Below are 25,729 nucleotides of genomic sequence, written 5' to 3'. Positions count from 1 at the left end.
CACAGTTTAGCTCCCAGTGTCTGTCTGTGCTGAGATGCATAGGAACCTGCGAGAAGGACCAGCCTGAAAATGGAGGAAGAGCTCTGGGGGACCATCACTTGGAGAAAGGTTTCCAGAGTGAATATGGAAAATGGAGAAAATTCTTCCTCAAAACAGAGCTCAGGGCTTCCCTGGTGGCGCAGTGGTTGAGAGTCCGCCTGCCGATGCAGGGGACACGGGTTCGTGCCCCGGTCCGGGAAGATCCCATGTGCCGCGGAGTGGCTGGGCCCACGAGCCATGGCCGCTGAGCCTGCGTGTCCAGAGCCTGTGCTCTACAACAGGAGAGGCCACAGCAGTGAGAGGCCCGCGTACCGCAAAAAAAAAAAAAAAAAAAAAAAACCAGAGCTCACCCAGTTGAGAGCAATATAAATTCTACTTTCAACAATTCTAAGTCAGCACCATTATGCTTTGAGCTGCCCCTGCAGGCAACAACTCCACTCTTACTCTTTAGCTTCTTCTCATTAAAGAATTGTTTTTCATGACTACTACGTGCCAGATGCCATACTAGACCCTGGGATTAAAAGGTGATAAGACATATTCCTTGCCCTAGGGTAGACAAGCACTACGGCAAATGATTGCGATACAAAGTGTGCTGAAAGCGATATACAGGAGGGGCACCCAAACTCCCTCAGAGAGCAGAGGATGGAGACCTAATCTCAAAACTGACCGACTCCTCCAGGATCACCATGTGCAAATCAATACACTCTCCCTCCATCTGTTCCAAGTCACTGAAGAACTTCCCAACTCAGGGAACTGACATCATCTCTTTTCCCCTGGTTACTAGAGAGGGCAGCTGACAGCTGTGCTCAGATGACCTTCTCAAGCTTATCTCAACCGGGGGGTGATGTCTCCATTACCACCCTCTTGCTTCCCAGGTTTGGGGCCTGACTGGTGTATCCGCACAGGCCTTGGAGGGGAGGCTCAGGACCCTGCCTGCCGTTAAAAGCAGGATAATTGGAGACTCACAACACCCCAGGGCTAGGGAAAGCTTTCTGGCAGAAGAACGAAAAATCAAAGTTAGCAAAGGAGGAAGAAAGGAAGTTGCTCCCCTGTTTACACGAGTTTAATTGGTGCTTAATTCATACTTACACTTCTACTTTAAAAAAAAAAAAAGAGTTAAGCTGTATAGCAACTAGCAGTGCTGACTGTATCAGATGGCCAATTATGTGAGCACTGGGTAGCCAGCATGGGAGAACTACCTGATTGATGGTGACGGCCATGCGGCTCTTCACCTCCCACCGAAAGCAGCAGCCCTCCACCTCGCAGGTGTGGTGACTGAGGGGGCCCTCCCAGCCTCCAGGGAACAGGCCTGGCTTCTGTCTCTAAGTGGACATGCTGCAGAGGAGATACCATGTCTCATACAAAAAGAAAACAGATAGATGGCTAGTACTGGGCACAGAATTTTACTAGGCAAGTGTTTATTTTTATGAGGCATCAGCGATTTTTTTAAGGCTACATGCCGAGTAACTACCGTCACTGATTACATTAACGGATTACCTCTGGAGAAGGAATCTAATTATATTCTTGTACAAATTGCAAAACGTAGATTAATTTCAAATTTGCTTGGCAGCCCTCTTGTACTTTTCTTGAGATCAGGGATAGGGCTGTGGGTCAGGAGAGCCAAATCACTGCAAAGAAGCTGGAAACTTGAAAAGGCTTTGCCCTTTCATTAAACAAATATGCACCGAGCACCTTGCCTTCTGTGTGTGCCAGCTCTGTTCCAGGTGCTGGACATACAGATTTGAGCAAGACAAGGTCTCATTTCTCTTGGAGTTGCCCGGAACATTAACCAACTCCAGGAGCCATAAAATCCAAAGTGTTCCTGAACCCATTTAAGTAGCTACTGGGATTCATTTTCTGAACACCTGTTAGGGCTTGGTACCTGTAATCCAGGAGTTGTCAACCTATTGGCCCTGAGAGGGAAATCTATAAGAGGCAGCAAAGGATTAAGGGGGGAGTGGTTGGTGGGGGGGGACTAGAGGAGGAGCCAAGTGACATACATCCTGAAGATGGATTAATTCATGTAAGATGGAAATGTAAGGAATAGGAAAGACAGAGCAATTGAAGAGACAACTTGAAAAAGGAGAAACATAACCATTTCTTCCAGTTCAACCTGTCTCATAATCATAGTAATGACAATTTCAAAAACGAGTTACTATTTCTCATCAATTAAATTAGCATATACTTGAGTGAAAAAAGAATTTTCAGTGTAGGTAAATTTAGGTAAGATGAAACTAGCCCAAGTTTTCTGAAAGGAAATTTGTCATTGTTTATGAAGAAACTAAAACTAAAAAAAAAGTATGTACCTTTTGAGCCAATAATTCCTGTTCTAGAAATTTATCCTCAACAAATTACCAAAAATATGGTTAAAGATTTACATACAAGGGTTATCATTACAACACTATAACAGCCTAAAATTAGAACCACATAAACACTTAACTTGAAAGGAAAGTAAATTAAGTAAATTAAGTAAAAGTAATTAAGTAAATTATGAATATCCATATGGTAGAGTATTATGATGCCATTAAAATTATGATTATGAGAAGTTTTGATGCCAAGTTTTAATGCTTATAATTATAAATAAAAATTGGAATAAAAAATTATATAAAAAGTATGATTTACAACATGGAAAGATGCAAAAGGATATATGAAGTAACAGTGATTTGTCTCTTGGTAGAATTTTAGATGATGTTTTTCTGCTCTTTTATACCTTCCTATCAAAGTCTTCTATAATAATCATGTTTTATCTTGAGCATCAGGAGAAATGAAATAAGCTGATGAAAAAGAGATAAAATAGGAGGAGGGGAAAACATTAATCTAATGAGGAAGAACAGGAACTGGGATGGGGGTGGGTGGTTAGAGGGAAGGATTACAACCAGAGACTTAAAGGAGGATTCAGATGGTGGGCAAATGTTTGCTGCCAGAATAGCACTTGGTGACGATGTCCGTCTCAGATTTTCTCCTGCCTCTCACGATTAATCAGATTTGACATTCAGTTTCAATCTCCCTGACAATGCTTACAGAAATCTGACCTGGGTCTATAGGATTTTAAAAGTCTCATTTGGTTCCCACCATTTTCAGCCTCCAAGTTGAATCCTAGTTGGTCCTAGAAACTTTATATATTGACTCATGAAAGAAAAACAAAAAAAAGCTCCAATAGAACCATAGCATTTTCAAAAGTTATTTCAAAAAATCTTTTGTAGCATAATCAGATTCCTCTCCCCCCGCCCAAACAACATAGCACTGACTGTAATCAATTGACTCTTTAGTTTAGATGCCTTCTCTAGAGATTCCATATCTCACTGAAGGAGATAAATTAGTCTTGGAAAGCTTCTAAAAGGGAGCCCTGTCTATTCGGCACTTACCCAGAGTACAGTGAACTCTTAATACTTAATGAGGCAGCCGGCAATGCTGACTAAGTTAATCAATAGTGAACATGCAGACAGCATCCTATTTCCACCCACTACCAGGATGGCCGCGGAGAGAAAGGACAAAAACTGCCGCATACAGGAGACACCTGGCTCTTCCTCATTTTCTTCATTCACCCATGCGTCATCTCCAGCTGATGGCAGCCCAGTGTCCCCAGAGAGCAGGCTGAGGTTGGGGGTTCTGACAGCTGAGATGGAGGGTGCCAGCCATTTCCTCACCAGTGTCTTCTGGCCGTGCAATTTTAATAAGCTCAACCTCAAGAAAGGAAAAAGGAGCCTGGGATCATGCTGAATTATTCACAGCTCCAATCGGGTGAGGCAGAAGAACAGCTCTTCCGAGGGTAAGTAATAGCTCCGCATTGATTTTTCCCCCCTTTCGTGATCCCTAGGTGAGAACCCAGTTTAAATATCCAAAGACAGAAGAAAATCTAACTATCCTCTTAAATCTGAGTTCATGAGTATGTTTGCGAACTGTGTTTCAGTTGACAATTCTATTCTCTCAAGAATAGTTTCAGAGAGATTGGTATATTTAAATTTATTTAAATATAACATATATACAACAACTAATTTTTATAGATTAATGACCATGATCAAAGAGGTCTTGTTTTGACAAAGTGAGAGAGTGGCATGGACATATATACCCTACCAAACGTAAAATAGATAGCTAGTGGGAAGCAGCCGCATAGCATAGGGAGATCAGCTCGGTGCTTTGTGACCAGCTAGAAGGGTGGGATAGGGAGGGTGGGAGGGAGGGAGACGCAAGAGGGAAGAGATATGGGAACATATGTATATGTATAACTGATTCACTTTGTTATACAGCAGAAACTAACACACCATTGTAAAGCAATTATACTCCAATAAAGATGTAAAAAGAAAAAAAAAAGAGGCCTTGTTTAATGACAGACGAAAACTGTTGTTAGCCTTGAGACTTGAAGGCCAAAGAGATGTATGATTCATGCACTTATTAGATGCCAAAGTTGAATTAGTTCTGGATATAATGAATATACCTTATTTCTACCCACAGAAAGAGAAATGTAAGCTGGACAAAATATAGTTAATTCTTCCCTACAGTGCAAGGAAAGCTTACTTTCCATATTCTCAGCCCATAGTTAGTGCTAATAAAGTTGTTCTCAAAATAAAGACAGTCTCCATGCCCCTGCAGGGAAGTGAGTTAGAGACCAGCTCGTTCAGACCTTGTCTACAGATCAGAATCTCAGCCCTTTCCCATGAAGCACTTACACAAGTGCACCCACCTAGCGGGTGGCCTCCCCTCCTTATTTTACCAAGTCTCACATAATCCACTGCTGGGAGTCCAGTCCAGACCACCGTGACCTCAGGCCTGGAACATCACAGAAGGCCCCTCAGAGTCCAGACTCCTCTCCATCCATCCCAGACAGAGCTGATGGATGACTTTCCTAAGGTATCATAAAGCCGTAACACTCACACTACGTGGCTCTACCTTGAGTTGTTTTTTTTTTTTTTTTGGGATACGCAGGCCTCTCACTGTTGTGGCCTCTCCCGTTGCGGAGCACAGGCTCCGGACGCACAGGCTCAGCGGCCATGGCTCACGGGCCCAGCCGCTCCGCAGCATGTGGGATCTTCCCAGACCGGGGCATGAACCCGTGTCCCCTGCGTCGGCAGGCAGACTCTCAACCACTGCGCCACCAGGGAAGCCCTACCTTGAGTTATTTAACTCCTGGAAGTCTCCGTCTCCTTATCAGTAAGCTGTAATAATAACAATATGCTCCTCATAAGACAACTGAGGTTTAAGTGACATAATGCACGCTGGGGATGTAATACAGCCGCTGGCCCGTGTTAAGGCTTCACCAATAAGTGGGAGTTATTATCTCATGAGAATGCAAGCTCCATGAGGGCAGGTATTGCTGGCTCTTTCATCTGGTGCCTGGAACAGTTCCCAGTAAATGGTAGGAACTCAATAAACTTAACAAATGAAGTATTTCGGGCCCATTTCAAGGCCACTACTCCTGCCCCGTTATCCTTGGCTGAGATGACCTTTTCCTCCTATGGATGCTGCCAATAGCACTGTGTTTGTGCACGTCCTGTAGCACCGGCCCCTGCTGTCTCAAGGTGACATCACTGCCCTATGTCCTCTAGTGTAAAGCCCCTCTTTCACTGCCCGGTTCAGATGCTGTGCACACTGCAGGCCCTCAACCAGGCATGAAGAGCCTGCCGGGTCATTCCAAGAATGACCAAAGATGGATCCTCGTTAGCCAGAGCCACAAAGCTCTGACGGGGAATTGTAAACACTTAGGATCCCAGCCCTTCTCCTTCAATTTAGTGAGGAAATGGAGCCGAGTTAGTAATCTTTTTAATTGTACACTTCTGTTAGTTCTGCCGAGCTAAATAGCAGCTGGATTTCAAACCTTAACCACAAACCAGAGATCCCTACTCTTTTTGAAGTGGAGAAGTCATCTTTACTTCCAGGAAAGGAAACGATCCTTTGGGGCAGGAGCCGATGGCAATGTGAACAAGGGGAGGGTAGCAGAATGTAATGCTAACATGACACGTGGAAAAAGCCAGGCTGGGGTGGGAACGGGTGCTGGCTGGGTGTCGGCATTGCCCCCCCAACACACACACACACACACACACACAGCCAGAAGGAACGCGCCCCTCCTTCTCCTCTACCCCCACCCCCAAGAGGGCGTGCCCAGGAGCTTAGGGAGGAGGTAGCTTTTGTACCGTTCCTTTCCCAAGTTTCCCCGGCAACCGTGCAGCATCTAGATGCTCCAAGAGTGAGGCGGTGGAATGTGGTGGTGTGAGGAACACGAATGCTGTGTCCGTCCCAAGTGGTGTCACCTCCACACCCATGTTTAGCAGCCACTCAGCCTCAGAAGGTCACACACACACACTCTCCACTCCAACTGCTCATTTCTAATTTGGTGCCAGATGCCCAAGCAAGGAGCCTCAGGGAAACGTTACATCAATAGCCTCATTTTACCTGAGAGGTGGGGCCTGAGACTGAACGATACCTAGGCACCAAGGATGCTTGATGTCTTGTGGTCTTGATGTCTTGTGGTTGGGTTTCTGGATGTCGGGTAAGCCTACACAGGACACATCATGGGGCATGAATTAACTTTGTATCAGTAGCTGGTTATGGGCTGAGAACAAGGGACAGGGGAGTCTGAGCTGTCACCCCACTGAGGGTGTCTAATTTGGGGGATCCAGCCTAAGAACAACAGATGTAGAAACGGGAGACCGCAAGACCATTCAGAGGCATATTGCCTAGAAAGTAGAAGATACAGTCTCCAGCTTTGAAATGAGCTCTATGCTAAGACCTCATTAGTAAGTACGTTATTTGGAATTCAGAAACCATTTCCAGAGAAGTCATATCTGTTATAAATGATGATTGGGTTTCTAGGCTAGTCCACAAAAACCTATTTAACTCATAATGTAGATGAAATACTATAAGCTTGCAATGAAAAGCAACAGAAAAAAAAATCCTGTTGTGATACCAGTAATTAAATGAAAAAGAAAAACAGAGAAGTGGAAAATAAACAGCTTTCTTTCGTTTCCTTTGAATACTAGAGCTCTTGGATGGAGCAGGGGGGGGCGGGGGGGCCTCCTGGTTGCTCATGGGAAGGGGCTCTTCATTTACTTTAGACAATGGGATGCAGTGGAAGGAGCTGATGGTGGGGGAGGGCCAGCTGGAGGATGAATTAGAGTTGTCCTCTGGGATAATGAAAAAAAAGCATATTTGGGAAAGCAGGCAGAGAGGGGAGAAGAAGAAGTGAGTAGGCTTGTCTCGTGTCAATAAGACGTAGGTCGGGGGAGACCCTCGGAGTGAGGAAAGAACATGAACTTGGCATTCACAAAGGCGTGGGTTCTAGTTCTGCCTCCCAAAGGGACTCAAGCTGGGCAGCCCTGTAGCCCCTCTCTCCCAGCTGGCAGGTTACCAGCTGTCTCCAAGGCCAACTCATCTCCCTGCTATTCTTCGTCCCTCTTAGTTGCTAACAGGGAAGGGCAAAAGCCAAGACCAACCACAGCCAGCACCACCCCATGGCCCACTGTGGGCACTGAGCTGAAAATAAGGAATTCCCTTTCCCCCAGGACAGAAATATCGCCTCCAGCACCTCCCCCCCCCCACCACAACCCTAACAGCATCTCCTATCCTCTTCCTGGACCCTCTTTTCCCTATACCGCCAACACTCTCACAGTATCCTCTTTGGGAATGTGTCTTTTCCTTTCAGGAATAGGAAAGGATCTCATCATAGTACATACTGGAAACCACAGCCTTCCTGGAAGGCAGGGCTGGGCTACAACAGTTAGGAGACAATCATTTCAATACTTCCCTTGACAATTTCAATACAAATGTACTCACAGTGTATTTATCTTCAAAGCTCTGAAAATGTTACTTTTTAGACACTCAGCACGTAAATCTTCTTTTAGAGACTCACCTTATGGTCTAAACTGCAGTCTTATTGGACACAACTGATAAATTAGCTGCTTCTGCTGCACTTTCCCAGTGAGGATCCCAAACACGGCCCGTTCTCTGCTCTTAAACTCCTTTTACAATATGCCCCACTGTTGCCTTTCAGCACATAATACTGCTCAGCCACTTTCTACTCCCACACTGGAGACGCCCGATGCCAGCTCCCATTTCTCTCTCTCTCTCTCTCTTTCTCTCTCTCTCACACACACACACACACACACCTGTGCAGACAGCAAACTCACAGCAGACCCACCAATACATACAGCCACACACGAGGCACACTCACCCACACAGACTGCACAGAGTTGAACAGAAAAGCCCCCAAGTCCCCAAGTATCATTTTAGAGCCTTTCCCCCATTTCCTATGGGGAACCCTGGCACAGCTGTCTGATAATAACAGCACCTAATGCTACTTGGTATCAGCCTTTCCAGAGTTACTGACTGATTTCACATGAATCATTTTATTTAAGTTTTATAAAACTCTCAAGACAGGTAGTATTACCTCCGGTTTACAGACGACTGTACTGGGTTTAAAACACTCACGTAGTTTGCCCAGGGTCATACACCTAGAGAGCAACAGAGCTGGAACTCAATGCCACGTCCCCTAGCTTGAAGTCCGTTTTGCAAGAACATTGCAGAGACAAGATAGAGATTTCAGGCTAGATAACAGGAGGATGCCCCCACAATGGGGGAAAAAAAGAAAATACACTTCACCTCCTCCATGCTGTTTTATTAACAGAAAGGAATATGGAAAAGTTAAATTACCAAAGCTATAACCAAGTAGAAACAGACAACACACGACATACAAATAACTTAAAAGTCCTGCTTCTGTGTGAGAGGTGCAAAATGCAATATTTCCTCTCCCAGCTCCCGTCCACAGCCCACCCACACTCTCTCCTCTCCTGAGCCTTCACCGACCACTACAGCCCCCTGCCCTCAATGCCCTCCAGACCAAGAGTTCTCAAGCTTTAATGTGTTAAGAATCACACAGATTCCTGGGCCCCACCCACAGAGATCTGGAGTCAGTGGCTTTGGGCTGAGGCCCAAGAATTTGCTTTTACTAGCAAGTTCCCAGATGATGCCGATGCTACTGGTCCATGAACCACATTTGAGGAGCACTGGACTAGACTCTGATAGGACCTTTACCACACAATGTAGAACCTGCTTACTTTTTCTGTTAAGTGATTCTGGTTCCCAGATGCCTCCTCCCCTACCCTCCCCCTGTAGTCCTACCATCTTCAGAAGCAGCCTCATCCCCAAATCCCAGGACCAATCCTGATCACAGTTTGAGACTGCTGCTCTAAGATCGTGTCCCATTCTTGTTCAAGGCATAGTACCCCTGACCTTAAATAAAACTGGGCTTCTCTCCTACTCCTTACTCTAACTCCATAATGTTCCAGGTTTCTCGGGAACTAGTGCCTGCCTTCTCCTGGCCAAGCCTCTTCCCTATTGGATCATGCAGTCCTGAAACCCCAAAGCAGCACTTACTGTATTCATACCTGCTGACCCACTGCCCTGATGACAAGTGTCCGCTGCCCAGATATCCGTGTCTCATCCAACCCAGATTCCCTATTGCTGAGCTGCCCCCGCCCGCGGGAACACTCGGCTCCGCGTCCTGTTTCTCCCCCTCACTGCTGTAGCTCACCTGCACAGTGAGCTTCTGTTGTCTGAGCTGTTGGAAAGATGAATCACCTGCAATACTGAGCTTCTTTTTCAGCACCTAGAGCTGGGACAGTTCCTCTAGAGGGCCTAGAGAAAGCAGATCCTAGACCATCCCCACTTTTCCCTGGACTGTTTAAAAAACAAACAAACAAACAAACAAAAAAAAACAGGCCAAGCCTCTGTGATATGGTAGTTTTGCCTTATGTTTTGCCTTTATATCCCCTGCAATGAGCTCTTGCCAATTTAAATGCGGAGGTCGGGACCCATGATGTGTGCGTGTCAGCCGCATTAGCCTGCACTCTGGGTAGTCGATAAACATTAACAAGCAGTTTGATCCCTTGCCTAGTTGGCACCTGGAAATAGATCATCCAATTTGGAAAGCAGGATACCTTTTAATATCCCTTCCAGCCCCTAACCCGGGGCTTCTCACGGAACAGGCGCTCCATGAATATTGAATGAGTAAATGAACAAATGGATGAGGGATGCCAGGGGGGTTGCACCCAGGTCTCCTTTGTGGTGTCCAGATCAGTGTGCTCGGCCAGAAGAAAACACCTTCCAATCTGCAGAAGCTAAGAGAATGCCTCTAGGCCAGGCTCCCCAGTAATTCCCAGGACAAAATTGGACCTGCCCATTCAGATGAATTGTGGCTGGACGACCGCAGTTACACCAGCACAGTGGTTCTCAGCTTTGTTTCAGTACCTGGCTATCTTTAACAGAAAAGGTTGTGCCCTACTCCACCCCGCCCCTTACTCCAGGCCTCCTCCCTTCCCTGTGGCTAAGGCCGCCTCAAAAATAAACTCTCCCTCTTGTCCACTCCATTTCCGCCACTGGTTCCTAGCCAGGCCACCATCTAAGTAGGTGGAATCAACAGCTACACATGTTAGAATTTTAAAGTATCTCCACATGACCTTTAACACCTCACTGTCACGCCTCTAGGTGAGGTCTCCTGAAAAATAACAATGCTATCAGGACAGGTAACCCAAGAAGACATTAACACCTTAAAAAAGTTCATCCAATTAGTAAACGTGCTGTCTAGCAGAAGCCTGAGGGAAGGGGACAGAAGAGAGGTAGGTTTTGCGGGGCGGGGGGTGGGGGCGGGGTTTGCGGTACGCGGGCCTCTCATTGCTGTGGCCTCTCCCTTGGCGGAGCACAGGCTCCGGACGCGCAGGCTCAGCGGCCATGGCTCACGGGCCCAGCCGCTCCGCGGCATGTGGGATCTTCCCGGACCAGGGCACGAACCTGTGTCCCCTGCATCAGCAGGCAGACTCTCAACCACTGCGCCACCAGGGAAGCCCAAGAGGTAGGTTTTGACAGGCTGTGAAGGAAAGGAGTCCTGGCATGAGTTACAGCTGCCAGAGCAGGTGTAGGTGTGATACCACATTAAGATGTGTGTGTTCTCTGCCTGGCCTGTTGCAAAAATACCATAGGAGCTCTGGGAGGACAAGCACAGGGCAGCTTCTGGGCTGCAGGCTTTGGGGTATCCTGAAAGGTTTACAATGTTCCCTGCAAGGGCTTGGGGGCAGAGAAACGTGGGATGGGTTGCAAAAACCAAAGACTTCAGAACACCAAGCGACATAAGGGGATGCTCTGTCAGTTGAGTTCCTGTGCTACCAAGCTTCCACAATTCTGGGGACGGTTTCTTGCTAGGGATGACCTCCATGGATGCCAGTCTTGCAAGCAAGAGGCAGCTCACAACAGACTGCACACAGTGAGAACCTCACACTGGCTGGGCTCAGAGGCAGATGCAGGGGAAGGAAAATGGCCCACACTGCAGGGGACCGAAGCTTCTCTGGTCTAGGATGTTTACCTCATTAGGCTGTTTTATGTAACATCAGCCAAAAACAAAGAAAAAATAGCTGGAGGGTGTCTGCTGGAGTTCAGACCTGGATCCTGAGTCTCAGATTCTTCTGAGGCCAAGAAGGGACCTCTAGGCAGCCCCTTCCTCCCTGGCATGGTTACCCCATCTGCAAGAGGCAGTTATCGCTGTTATAATTACTCTTATCATCATCCCAACCCCTTGGGCCTACCACATTCATTTTGTCATAAGCAGGGATGGCTGGGGGACGAGGGACCAGAAACCTAGGCAACTCCTAGGCTGTGAGGCCAGAGGTCTGAGTAGGAGTAAAGTTCAGAGAGCAGATGAACAGGCTGGTCCAGAAGGGCCAGGACAGTCCATCAGGAAAGGAGAAGGTAAGTGCCATTGGGCAAGAAGCCAACACAAGTCCCAGGCCAGAAGGCCAATGCCAGTGGGGAGGGGCAAGGAGCAGCTTTGGGCCCGGGAGGTGGGCGGTACCTGGGGGTGGCTGGAGGGAGTATTAGCACCGGGGAGACATGCTAATCCTAGAAAGAGGGGAGGGTGTGGAAGAGACTACAGAAGAGGCTAGAAGAGGGGGAACCAGGTAGGGCTTGGCTAAGCAGAGTCAGAGAAGCGTCCGGCACCAAGATCCAGAGCAGATTAGCAGACAGGCTGGGCTTCCCACCATGCACAGCCTGGGTGGGGCTGGTCCCCCCAGACTGAGCTAAGCTACAGGCGTCCATGGTGGGTGGTCAGGAGTCTCGGGGTCAGGATCCAAGTGTGTCACTCAGGGGCGTGCATTAGACAAGACAGTTCTGAATTTTACTGCTTCTCCCTCTTAGCAGCACATCCACTGACATGTCCTCGCTCCTCCACGAAGCGTCCGTCTCTGCTCCCTCCCTCCCCTTCTCCCTCCCTCTTTAACTACATATCATATTGCTTCTGATTCCACTTTGCAAAGCTACCGTGTGAGGCTGTTTGTGTGTCCCTGGGGGTGGGGAGTGAGCCCTCAGGAGGATGGCGGGGGGTGTGTCAGGGGGAGGAGATCATCTGTCCCTCCCTCCCTGGCCAGCTGGAAATGTGCTGTGTGACCATGCAATTTAATTAGCTGGACTTTCAGTCTTGACAGAAGGAAGCTTTAAAACAAAACAAAACAAAACAAAACAAAAACCTGGAGCTTTCTTGGCTCTCAGCCTCTTGAAAGATAGCGGAGAGGATGTGATTGCAGGAAAGCGGAATCCCAACTCCCTGATTCCCACTGCCAGGGGCAATCAACTGTGAGCGGAAACCTGCATCTTGAAAACGCCAAGTGGAAGGAGAGAATCTGAGTTCACACGCACACGACTCCGGAGCCTCAGGGCTTGGGCCCTGGGGGAGACTCATCAGCAGCTGCCCAGAGTCCCTGACAAGCAGAGCTGGAGACCAGGGGCTGAGAAAGGGCTGCCCTTCTCACGCCTTCCAGTGGGTACCTGGTCCTGCAGCCCCCAGGCAGGCCCCCCGCTGTGCCCCTGCCACCCGTTCCCCCAGCCCAGCTCCGCTCCATGCCCGCTCCTCCTGGCAGAAGCACCCACATCTCAGCAACATCATCTCCCCAGAGCCTGCTTTCTCAGCACCCTGGCTGCCCAGGCCCTATCACAGGCCCCCCAGGCCCCCCTCCCACCCCCTGCCCTGCCACTGGCAGCATCCAGGCCCCCAGCTGTGCTGAAAGCGCATTCCAAAGGGACACCAGTGACAGTGAAAGCAAAGGCACAACCACTGGGGATGGCCTCAGGGGGTCCTGATGATTACACAAGGACACAAAATTCTCCAAACAAGCACAGCAACCCAAGCCTGGACTTCAGAGCACGAAAAGCCCGTGGGGATGTGTTCTAGTGAGGGGAGGAAGTGGCACCGTTTAAGATGTCACTGTACTGCCAGCCTGCTTGCCCTGACCACTGCCAATCTGCTTCTGTCATATTCCAGACATTAAACCAGACCACCCACCCAGAGAGTGGCATCAGCCAAGCTCATCTCCTGTAGCCACTGCCCCATCCTCGCCGGCCCAGTGATACTCACCCACCCTGCTCCAGCCCTGGAGGGGGCCGGAGGCTCCAGATCAGGAGTGCTGCAGCGCCCCCTCGGAGCCCACGGAGGCTGGACCCATGCCACTTGGGGTCACTGCGATCTCATGGGTGGCAGCAGACAGGGAGGAGGTCAAGGTGGGCTGCCCCAGGCCAACAGTCAGGTCTGGGTGGACTGAGGGCACGGTCCCAACTGTTGAAGGAGTTCTGCCTTCTCTGGGGGAGCTCTTGCCAGGGTGGGAAGGAGAAACAGGTACACCCAACACTTCTTCGGCAATCACCATCCAAGACAGATTCAGAACCGTGTCACCAAATCACCCAGAAAACTCAGTATTCAAACCTCCATAGCAGAGACCACCCTAAACACACACACACATGCACAAACACATTTGATTCTCCGACCTTTACTCCCCTGACTCATGGTTATTAGCTCTTTACACTTGGATTTATAAACCTAGCGACCTACAGATAATTTTATTCTTTCGCCTGCTATTCATGTGACCATAAGGTGAATGAGCTCTCAGCCAAATAGTTAAGCCTCCCATTGGTGGGGTTAACTGTTCAAAACCCACAGCATAGTTTTAAACCAAATGGTGCTTTTCTTATTTGAAAAAAGTTTTTTCCACAGCAGTGTTTGATGACCACATGCAAATTCTTGATGAAAATATAGGTATAACCTAAGTTTAACCAAAGTCCAAAATACTTACCAGAAGTTATTTCAGGAGAAAAAAAAATCAATTTTTTTGCTTTGGCAAAAATTACTTACTGAGAAAAATTACAGAATGTAAGGTATTATGGCAAAATTATAAAATGATAACCAACCTTGTATTAAAGGAATTTATTTGATCCCACTGACAGTATTAAATAATACAGGACCCTCAAAAATAGGTAAAGAAATCAGAGTCTGTTTTTTTTTTTTTTAATTTCCAAAGCTTGACCATAGGGGTTTGCTAACCTTTGACAGTTTCTAGTTAATTTCAAAGGGGGCTTATGTGCCCATTTCCCACCTAATGTCATACAGTATCTGACCTTTGAAAATTAAAACTGGCATTTACTACACCTCCCCATTGCGCCAACATTGCCAATTACGTTCAGCAGCAGCTTCAGGTGTGACCCAGGCTCGCCTGCTCTCCGGCTAAAAATAGTTGTCATCGATGTCGGGAATGGCAAACGCTCTCTGCCTGCTTCACAGCCCATCAGGTCACTTTGTGAAACAGGCAGATGAATCCCTCACCAAAGGGGAGCCTCGACTTCACCCAACACGGGGTGCCCAAAACTTCTGCATGTATCCGTCGCTGAGATGGCTTTTATCAGTTAAAAATAGATCTGTTAGCACCCCCATTCCCCACAGCAGCGCCTGCACGCTCGATTTTGCAGAACCTAAGGGCACTCCAGTTTCAGAACAAGAACCCAGGAGACGCTGGGCTCAGAAAAGGTCCATAAAGCTTAGCATTAGCCTCCTCTCTACCTTTGCTAACACCATGAAACATATTTTCAGTGATGCCCTTGAAATATGCATCTGTGCAATTTACGCTAGAATAATTCTTCTTGCTGAAAAACTTTCACAAACTACCTTAACTGCTTGAAGCCATTATACTATATTGTAATTAGTGCATTGCCGTGTAATTATTTGCTTTGTGAATGTATCTCTCCACTCCTGCCCACCCTCCTCTACCTCCAGACATGAGCTCTCTGAAAGAGCTCCCTGTGGCCTCGATATCCACTGTGTGCCTGGTTCACAGAAAAACTCGGTAAATGTGACTGAATTGAGTGACTCTGAATTGAAGCCGAAATACCGACAACTTCTTCCTTCTGAGATTCCATGATGCCCCTCCCCTCCACTGCACTGCTTAAGTTATGTTTAAGTGGTTCTTCTACCAGGTTCGTCATGTATCTTGAACATGCACTGTAGGTGTCTATTAAGTGACTATCCCAGACCAATGCAACTTGACAAATAAGCAGTCATTGCCAGGGATTTATATACTTGGCTCTTTACATGTGTCCCCTCAAACAGGAAATTAATAACCCTGATTACTAGTGTCCCTAAGGCAAATCTCACATTAAAATTAAATAAGTATGTGGTATGCTTAGCTCAATGTCTAGCACCTGAGGATGCCCACTGGCCATTAGCTCCCTGTTCCCAGGTTCTGGTTCGTGTCTCCAGCAGTGAGAAAGCTTGTAAGGGTCGGGGGGAACCATTTGGTTAATGCATTCCTATCTGCTCATACCTGCCCTATTGTCATTTTGGGCCACTGGCAATAAGTAACACTCATCCAGACAGCTAGTCAGAATCTTTTTCCTGAAACCAACGAACGATTGCTCCGCCTGTTTAATTTTACTTGTCTCTCACCCCACCCCCACTTCAAGCTATGGTGATTTGATTAAAACCAAACCAAAAAGTGGAACATAGCTGGTGGGCCCCATGCATGCAAAAGACAATGAGGCAACGGTAAAGAGAAAAAAGATGGTTTTGACCTTCTTCAAAGTTTACCCATTACAGGATCCTTGTTATCAAGAAACAAAGAGCCTCCTTCACATAGAAACACAAACTGAAAGTTAATCTTGTGACATTATGTGAAAAAAGCTAGAATCGGGAAGAAATGACCAATGCACCAGAGGCAGCGTGGAGCTTACTAAGAGGAAGAATGTGTTCACAGGAGGAACAGTGCCGGTGATGAAGGAGAACTTTCCTGACACAGACAAGCAGGTGGATCCCCATGGAGCAGAAAGGTAAAAATAGCCAACCAACTCTGTCTGCTCATTAAGTCACCCTCTCATCATAATTTAAGTCTCTGAGAATGTCTGACCAAGAATTTCCCTAACCAGTGGAGGCAGATATTCTGATCTCCTCTGAGCAATCACATGCGAACATGGGTCCCAAAGCCTATCATTCTAGGGGAAACAGAAACTTGTAAGTTGAGGACCAGCCCCTCCCGCTTCGTGACCCCTCCGACATGCAAATTCCCAGCGCTACCGCTGCCTGCAACCACCACTAGGTCTTAGCAGGTCTTACCCCATGAGGGATTAGCAGGTTGCCACAGTAACAACCCAAGCAACTTGGAGACATGCTGGACTTGAATCCCAGGAGTTGGTTTGGTCAGACAGGTGAAATCTTAAATGCCTACCAGGATGGCGAAGCAAGACCATTGATCACCATCTAACTGCTGGTCGTTTTTTGTTTTAATGGTAGAAGCAAACTCCTCAAAAGCTACAATGCCATCAAAACCAACCGAGGCCACTGTGACCCACAGACATCGACACTTTAAGGATTGCCGCCAAGTTCTGAGACTGTCCACAGGTCTCACACGGAGGGGCATCTGTCCATCCGGACCGAGCTGCTGATGGGCATCCAGTCTCCGCGCCCTCCACAGGTCACAGCCAGAGAAAGAAACTCAGGTGTACTTACGCAGGGCGTGCCACTCATCCTGGCGGATGGTCTTCGTGATGTTGAAGGTGAGGTTCCTGGGGATGGTGGCTGAGGAGTAGTGGTATTTGATGTATGTGCATCTCTCAATTTCTCCTGGCAAAGAGAGACAGGAGACCAGATGTTAATGAGGCAGCAACCAGGTCTGGGGCAGTCTCCAAGGGACTCGTTCCATATTGGGCCTGGGACACCTACATTTTACATGTACAAGGTAATAACCTGGACTCCAAAAAAGCAAGAGAGTAAGACAAAATCAAACGCCATGGATTTAGATAGAAAAATACACCTCTGGCATCATTCAGAGGTGGGAAGAGTCAACATTTAGGCTGATAGCAGCTTGTTAAGAAAGTAGTAGCCATGTGTGTTTAACCTTAAGAAAATCAAGAAAATCAAGGGAGGAAGTTTGGCATCTAAAGACGTTTAGAGTTTGCACCCACAGACCAATTAAGAGCAGGCCTCGGCCTTAATCATGTAGTACGTGCTGTCTTGTGGAATGCTGAGCTAGAGGGGGCCTCTTGCCTTTTCTCTATCCCCTGCCCCCCCCCCAGCTCTGAACACAAAGCACTCAAAACCATCTGTATCTCCTTGAACAAGTCTCTTCTCAGATTTCTTGGACAAAATTGAAGCCCCTTGACATACTCAACACCTGGTCCAATAGGACTTTTACTGAGAAGCTGTGATCAATCAATGCATGCTTTGCTAGTCAGATTGTCAAAATAGTCCTACATCTTAGAGCAGAGGCCCTCCAAGTGTGGCCCTGGGATCACAGCATCAGCATCCTTTGGGAACTTTCTAGAAATGTCATTTCCCAGGCCTGACCCCAGACCTGCTAAATCAAGAACCCGGAGGTAGAGCCTACAATCTGAATTTTAATAGGCCCTCCAGGTGATTCTGTTGCACACTTTAGTTTGAGAACCGACACCTTCGAGAATCTAACAGAATTGCCAAAGCATGAATTTATCAATCCGCCACGTTTGCAAATTCCAAAAGGAAGGCATGATTAGGAGGAGTCTTTGGTCTCCTGCAGACACTTCCATCGACACTTGCTTATCTGGGGGATGTTAAAACTCAGTGTCAGCGCATTGTGAACAATCAGGAAAGGTGTCATTTTTAAAGGTTACGGGTTTTAAAATTTGGTTTTGCACCTGAATGGATTTTGATGGTAATCCATTTTGCACCCCACTGATTTTCAATTTATAAGTGGTGGCACCTGATTCAACTGTCTGATTCCCTGGCTCACTGTCAGCAGGGAACCTGGCAATTGGTGCAGTGCAGTAATTTAGACAGCGCCTTATTGTAAATCATATCTGGACAACCGCCCACTGCCCATTATTGGCAGCCACTCTTCCAGTGGGACAGATGCTGTCCAAAGGCGCAAAGTTTGAGGAAAGTGTTATGCCGTATTTTTCTTTTTCTTTTTTTTTTTTTTTTTTTGCGGTACGCGGGCCTCTCACTGTTGCGGCCTCTCCCGTTGCGGAGCACAGGCTCCGGACGCGCAGGCTCAGCGTCCATGGCTCACGGGCCCAGCTGCTCCGCGGCATGTGGGATCTTCCCGGACCGGGGCACGAACCTGTGTCCCCTGCATCGGCAGGCGGACTCTCAACCACTGCGCCACCACGGAAGCCCTGCCCTATTTTTCTTTTAATTTCTCAACTCCTCTGCCTTTCTCCCCTTAGCCTACAAACATCCTGAGTCTCTCGCATGCCATACCATCCCCCAGACCACATCCCCCCCCACCTCTATGTTCCTTCTTCCCTAAGTTGGTAATACTTCTAGAAAAAGCCTAGAGTCTGTCATACAGAGTGAAGTAAGTCAGAAAGATAAAGACAAATACCACATGCTAACACATATATATGGAATTTAAGAAAAAAAATGTCATGAAGAACCTAGGGGTAAGACAGGAATAAAGACACAGACCTACTAGAGAATGGACTTGAGGATATGGGGAGGGGGAAGGGTAAGCTGTGACAAAATGAGAGAGAGGCATGGACATATATACACTACCAAACGTAAAATAGATAGCTAGTGGGAAGCAGCCGCATAGCACAGGGAGATCAGCTCGGTGCTTTGTGACCGCCTGGAGGGGTGGGATAGGGAGGGAGACGGAAGAGGGAAGAGATATGGGAACATATGTATAACTGAGTCACTTTGTTATAAAGCAGAAACTAACACACCATTGTAAAGTAATTATGCTCCAATAAAGATGTAAAAAGAAAAAAAAGTAGTCTGCCAGTCTCCGCTTCAACGCACATTCATACCTCATTTCCATAACAATTTCCATTAATAGCATCACCTCCCATCCAGTCCACATCACAAATCCCACAGTCATCCCCAAGGCTTTCCCAGCCCTAGTGGTGCCACTCCTCCCTGACATCCAACTGGTCACCAAATTCTGTCAGTTCTGTCTCAGAACTGTCCCTGGAGTCCAGCCTGCCCTCTCTGTCCCCACTCCCTCTATCATAGTTGCACAAAAACAGTGACTGATCTCAACAAACAGCCACATTTGCTGAGGACTTACTAGGTAGGAGAGACTTGCCAAGAGCCTTGTAGACCAGTGGTTTCCAACTTTCCTCATGCCCTGGCGCATGTAGAAGAAATGTGTGCAGGGCAGCCGGGATGAGCAGATGGGCTGCTACGCCCGGTTCAGCCTCGGGGAGGGTTGAAGGAACCACACCTCAGCCACCTGAAACCTATTCGCGGCTTCTGTACTTGTCCCACCAGCGGGACACTCTGTTATGAACACTGCCCTACTAACCCTTTCTATAACCCAATTAAGTAGGAGTTACGATGCTCATCACCCCTATTTTACGAATAAGAAAATGGAGGCTCAAGAAAATTAAGTGACTTGCCCAAGGGAGTTAGCAGTGCCAGGATTAGAACTCAGAATTGTCTGATGGGAGTCTCCTCCACCAGGCCACCCTCCGCACCGCTGCTCGGACTGCATTCCAGAAGGAAAATACATTCCAGAAAATGCAGTCTCTTTCACACACGGGATAAACCCAACACTCCTGGCAGAAAGTCCCAGCCCCCATTGGGCCCCAGCCACTACACACCCTGGGCTCCAGCCAGGCGCACCGCCCCACACACCCTGCCCTGATAATGCCATGTCTGCTCACTACTCTCCCTCCTCTCCTCCCTGCCTGTCTTTCACCTGGTACATCTCCAGCTCCTCGGCAAAGCCTCCCTGCATCTAGGACAGCACACAGCAGCAGGCATTCAACGTCCCCTCCTTCTCCCTCCCTATGCTCTTTGTCCTACTGCAGCCAGCCCACCGATGGGCTGTGATTTATCTATTTACACACCTCACTCCCCCAACGGATGATGAGTTTCTCAAGGGCAGAGACCCGTCTTACTCGTCCATCTTTATCTCCCTGGCCACCAGCACAGGGCGGGCACCAAGAACACGTGCTTTGAAGAAAGCAGTGAATAATATAAGGCGCCCTTTAGAAGACCACAGTGGGCACGGAATCCAACTGCTTCTATTATATGCAAGAGATTAAAATAATTGAGGCAAATTAGAATGTCCTGAATAAAAGGAGGTGATTGTTGCAGAACTCTGGGATCCTACAGCAAATACCTCTTCCCTGTCTGGACAACGTAAGAAGAGGCTTGTCGATCACATATGAACATGGAATAGCCTCTCACTGCACTTTGTAAATGTAATCCGATGGTCAACTAGGTCAATGGTTTGGGGTGGAATAAACAGGAAAAGAAAGAAGAGAGGGAGATATAAGGGAGAAAGGGTTTTTACATGAATATCATCAGCAACTACCTGGGACATATACAGTTGAGCAGGTTGTGCACTGAGTAAGGGCACCTCCCGAGGGTACCCAGGTGCTGAAGTCCAGCTGCTCTGCTTGCCAAGACATGCACCCTGGTGGGGTATGCGGGATATGTCCCTAGCAGAGAGGCTGCCTTTTTCTAACTTGCACAAAGATGTCATGCAAACTAGCAGCCACCCTACATTCCGCGATTTCAAGATCAGACAAAATCCTCCCTGGACCCAGCTTGGGAGACACAAGACAGGATCCCACTGGTAAGAGCTAGATTGGTGCCTGTCACTCATGTCTGAGAAAAGTACCTGATTTCCTAGCCAAGACCAGGTTCTCTCAGCCTCAAAACATACTCAACAAGTGGCCACAGGTTCCAGGCTCCCTGAGCCTCCCTCACCCCCAGCCCACCCAGCCAGTGAGGGAAGAGGCCACCTGACACTCGACAAGAGCAAGGAGCTGACGGACAGGCACCGCGGGCAGGGCAGCCGGCCAGGAAGCCTGGCTGGAGAACTTCCCAGCAGCCCTGCTGGAGGGCCTCACTATTTGCTTTGCCTCAAGGATGCAAGCATCCCGCCTATGACAGCAATTAAATTTGAAAGACTCAAATATTGCCTAAGAAGAAAGGCAAAATATTTACCCATGTGTCTACAGGTCCTGTCAGTGTGCTGGGCTTTTGTCAGTTCAGGCGCCATCTGGGCACCAAATTCATGTGCCCAGAATGTGGGCTTCCCAATACAAACCGATTTTCCTGCAAAGAACGGGTTAGAGGGGCGACCTGGAAGGCAACGGAGAAGCCCATGACCTTCCCCACCTCCTGCATTCCAGCCCAGAGACATGAGCTTCCGGCTCTGGAAGCCTCAGCTGGGGGGCCAGAAAACTGGTCAGTGGGGCAGCAGGGGTGGCCCCTCCTGTGGGCCCCTTGGGACTTTATGCCTTCAGCCACGCTCTGCCCTCTGAGCATGCCCTCCTATCTGCGTGTCAGGGTCCCAGGGAGATAGGATACCCAAACGGGTAACCTAGGAGAGTTTCCAAAAGGGACAATTTACGAAGCTGAGCACAGAGTGTAAAGAGACCAGCCGACGGTGGTGCAGGGCCCTGGGGCTGGCAACACAAGGATGTGGTTATAACACCGAGACCGGGAAAGGCGGGGGGCGGGGGTGATGCAGGCTTCGTCAGGGGGTCACAGCCAACCTGTGTGAGGGGCAGGGAATAAGCACCCAAAATCTCACTCCTCCTACCCTCATTCCCTGCCAGTTCCCCCTGGTTTCCTGAATCCACCTGGTGCAGGGGGGCAGCCTCTGAGTACAAGCAGGTAAAGGTGGGGACTGGACCCAAGGGGCAAACACAAGCATCCAGCTCACTCTCCCCTTCTTCCTCTTTCCTTTCACACCTCCCCGGCCCTCTCCCCTTCTAAAACATCACTCCAGCTTCCCTTAGTCCAAGGCTAGCACCTTCCTCCTCTCTCCCACCTCCACCTCTCAAGGTCTTCAGTGGCGAAGGGAGACCCGGGAATAAGGAACGGGGCGAGACTGTTCCTATCCTTTTTTTGCCTTTCAAATCCTTTAAGACCCAAGGCATGAGTGTAATAATTCATGTTAAATACTAATGTACTTCCTGTACATAGTAAGTGCTCAATAAATACCAGTTATTATGAATTGCTGCCCTAAGACTACTTACTCTAAGGGGGCAAGACCACAGGAAATCAGAAATAATATCAGCAACCAATGTTTATATCCCACTATACACACACAGAGGCAGGGGGTGGGGAGAGGGGGAGAGAGAAATTTCACATGCAATACCCCTAGGAGGCTGGTAGCACAAGAGCCCTGATGTACACTGGGCATATGAGGAAACAGACTGGGGGGTGGGCAGCAGAGACAGCGTATACAACAAACTCTGGATTCTGATCATGCTCTACAATGATAACAGCAGGCGATATTCCTTTCACGCGCATCTGCTATCAGCAAGACCTGGTGTACTAAGTAGCTGTAGAAGGAGTCTATTACTCCTCCGTTACGTATATTAAGTGGAAACCTTCTTAGGCAGGATGATTTCAGAGGCAGTGCTAGGACCCATCCCCACACCATCTAAACTTATCTTCCCTAAACAGGTGCCACAGCACTTATATTCATGCATTAGAGAATCATTCCTTTGGGTCAGACATTGTTCTCTTAGGTACCTATTTTTAAAGCTCTTTTAAGTAAGTCCAAAGAGGGTAGGTCTGAGTCACTAGTGCCTAGGTGTGGATGAGATTCCGAAATCCCCTTCCTCCAGAGGGACCCTCAGCAGCAGAGGGACCCTAGAGAAAAGAGGCTGAGAAGGGCGTGAGGATCCCAGCAGCTCACGAGGGAGGGGGAGGGTGTGCTGTAAAGGCAACCCTGCAACTTCACGACCATATCTGGTGCTGATCAGCGTGGGCCTGAGAAAGAACCAGAACATGGGACCCCCTCCCCAGCTCTCACTTTAAAAGTGGAGTGATGCCGGCTGGGTATGCGATGGTCAAACGTATTTAGGAAAAATTGGATTCAACAATGTTTAAAAGGTTTACTTACTGCAGGACTTAAAGAGTTCTTAATGTACACCGTAACTCCCCTAAAGGGGACAGGTATGGCGTGCAGACCTCCCCAGACTCCTTTGACCCCAAATCCTTTCTTATTCAAAGAGCAGTTCCTATCGCTCAACTGTGAGCTCCTCAAACCCAGAAACCAGGTCTCTTGTTTGCATTTCTACTCCCAGGGCCAGGCAAGCAATACATATCTGGATGAGTGGGGAATAGACACCTCAATACATATCTGGATGAATGGGGAATAGACACCAGGGTCTGTCCTTTCATCATACAAGGTAAAGGAAGTAGTTGGCCCCAAGTATGTGCTGGCCTCCTCTCCGTAGCCATATCTGGGAGCCGCCAGCAATGCAGCACCAGGCTCAGATGCCCATCCAGGAGCTGTGTTTGCACGATGCCCTGAAGTCAGTCTGGGACCTTTGTGGGCAGGACGAGAGCCATGGCTCTCGGCGCTCTTGGCCCACCTCGGACTCCGGCCGCAGCTGCAGTGAGTGCTCCCGGGCATGCTGATGGCACCCACGTCAGGTCCCTGGCAAGTCTCCTGCCTCATTGCAACTCACAGGTCACTTGGCCCTCAATGGGCAGCCCACAAGTGTGCAGGAGAGTCAATACTCACAAGAGAGACCCTCAACCCAGGGTGTGAGAGACAGAGAGCAAGCACCCCACCCACTGGAGGATGACCACAAGGTGCCCTCTGCACAGTGACCCTGAGGGTGGCCCTGGGATCCAAACTGACGCTCACAACAGGAACCTGTTCGGCACTGCGCCATCCTCCACTGGCTTCTCCTCCTTCCCAGGAACTCCCCCAAAGTCCCTGTCTCGGGCTCTGCTTTGGGGGACCAAACACTGAAGAACCACCACCTAGGGGAGAGTAGTGCAAATGGTTTATATGTTTGAGAAGTGTGAACAGTAAGAAGTAAAAAAGTTGGTCCAACTTGATCCCAAGGTTGCTGTGAAGGGTACCATCAGCACCCAGGGCTGAGGCAGCCTCTGCTCCTGCTCAGCCTCCCTTGTTGCTCATGTTCTTTTCTTCTTGATATTCGAGCATCCTAAAATTTAAGCTTCTGAGCGTCCCCGTGTTTCCTTCATTCCAGAGCTCCTTCTTTAAAAAAGTTAAATCTGGGCTTCCCTGGTGGCGCAGTGGTTGAGAGTCCGCCTGCCGATGCAGGGGACACGGGTTCGTGCCCCGGTCTGGGAAGAACCCACATGCCGCAGAGCGGCTAGGCCCGTAAGCCATGGCCGCTGAGCCTGCGCGTCCGGAGCCTGTGCTCCGCAAGGGGAGAGGCCACAACAGTGAGAGGCCCGCGTACCGCAAAAAATAAATAAATAAATAAATAAATAAATAAATCTATTCACAATGCCTTCCATACGCCGGACACTCATTTTATCCCACGTCATCCTCACAACAACCTTGTGAGGTAAATATTACAGTAATATCCCCATGTGACTGAAGGAAGAGAGAGTTTAGACAGATGAAGGCCTTCTCTGGAGCCACCCAGCCAGCAAGGAGAACAGCCAGTGTCTGGGTGTCAGCGCAGCGGTTTCAGACACCACAGCTGTAATGATTCACTGCCTGGTTGTAGATTCATAGGGAACAAGGATTATTTTGCAGCCACAGTGCTTTGTATGTGGAACGTGATACATCCACTGATGAAGACGAAAGGGAGGAAGGAACATCACCCATGTGTTGTCTGCTGCTCGTGCTTCCTCGGTGCCAACGGTGAGAGTGGCCAGGACACTGGCGTCGGTCCCGCTGACCGGCCCTGGCCTCAGCCTTCTACAGAGTGAGCTCTTACGGTCTCACTTTGACATCTGTCTCGCCCACTGGGCTGCCGGTTCTTAACCACTGTTCTAGCCCGAGGCCTGTGCTCTGTGCCTCATAAATGGAAAGACTAAGTCAAAGGTAGAAAGAACTCACTGGAAAAAAATTGAAAGCCAACCTTTAAAAAAAAAAAAAGAAACCGGTTGAAGATTTAAATCTTGGACTTCATCTCCTCCTTAAAGGGCATTTTCTCAAAAAAAAAAAAGTTAAAATTACACCTTAGAAGGGAGAGGAAGTAGAGAGAATCTCCTTTGGCAAATGAGGAAAGCCATTATCAGATTAGCATTATCAATGTTGGATTCTTCAGACAGCCACAAGAGTGGGGATGGAGGTTAGGGGGTTAAAGGTTTGAGATCAGAAGCAAAACCATGTCCCCGATGAAAGGGGAGGGAAGCAAACCAGGGGTGTCCCAGGGGTTCAAGGAGGGCAGATGGGACTGGGGTCCCCAAGCCCAACAGGATGGGGAGGCGGGTGACGAGGGCGGCGATGTTTACAAGTGCTCCCGGATCTCAGACAGGTCTTCGCAAACGCTTACTGCAGGAGACCTCCCGGCCCCCCCACCCCACCCCACCCCCGCCATCTCCTCTTCAGTGTCTCCTGCCCCTTCCAGGTGTTCTGAGCCGAAGGATTTGCAAGGCTTATCGCTGCTGCCAACCTGGTGAGAAAGAATGTTTTATTTTCTTCATACTGAGGAAGAGTGTTACCGACGTTTC

At 48.5% G+C, this 25,729-nt stretch overlaps 1 protein-coding gene across 1 annotated transcript in view; it reads right to left on the bottom strand.

Moving 5' to 3' along the window:
- The window catches only part of TMEM178B (transmembrane protein 178B), a 365,625-nt gene that overhangs the window by 233,822 nt on the left and 106,074 nt on the right, over positions 1-25,729 (bottom strand). Inside the window, exon 2 of the mRNA XM_060108746.1 lies at positions 16,841-16,954. Coding sequence (XP_059964729.1) covers positions 16,841-16,954 — 114 coding nt within the window. The remainder of the gene's footprint in view (positions 1-16,840; positions 16,955-25,729) is intronic.

Source organism: Mesoplodon densirostris, chromosome 9 (genome assembly GCF_025265405.1).
Source record: "Mesoplodon densirostris isolate mMesDen1 chromosome 9, mMesDen1 primary haplotype, whole genome shotgun sequence".
Lineage (NCBI taxonomy): Eukaryota > Metazoa > Chordata > Mammalia > Artiodactyla > Ziphiidae > Mesoplodon > Mesoplodon densirostris.
This window is presented reverse-complemented; position numbering and strand designations above follow the sequence as displayed.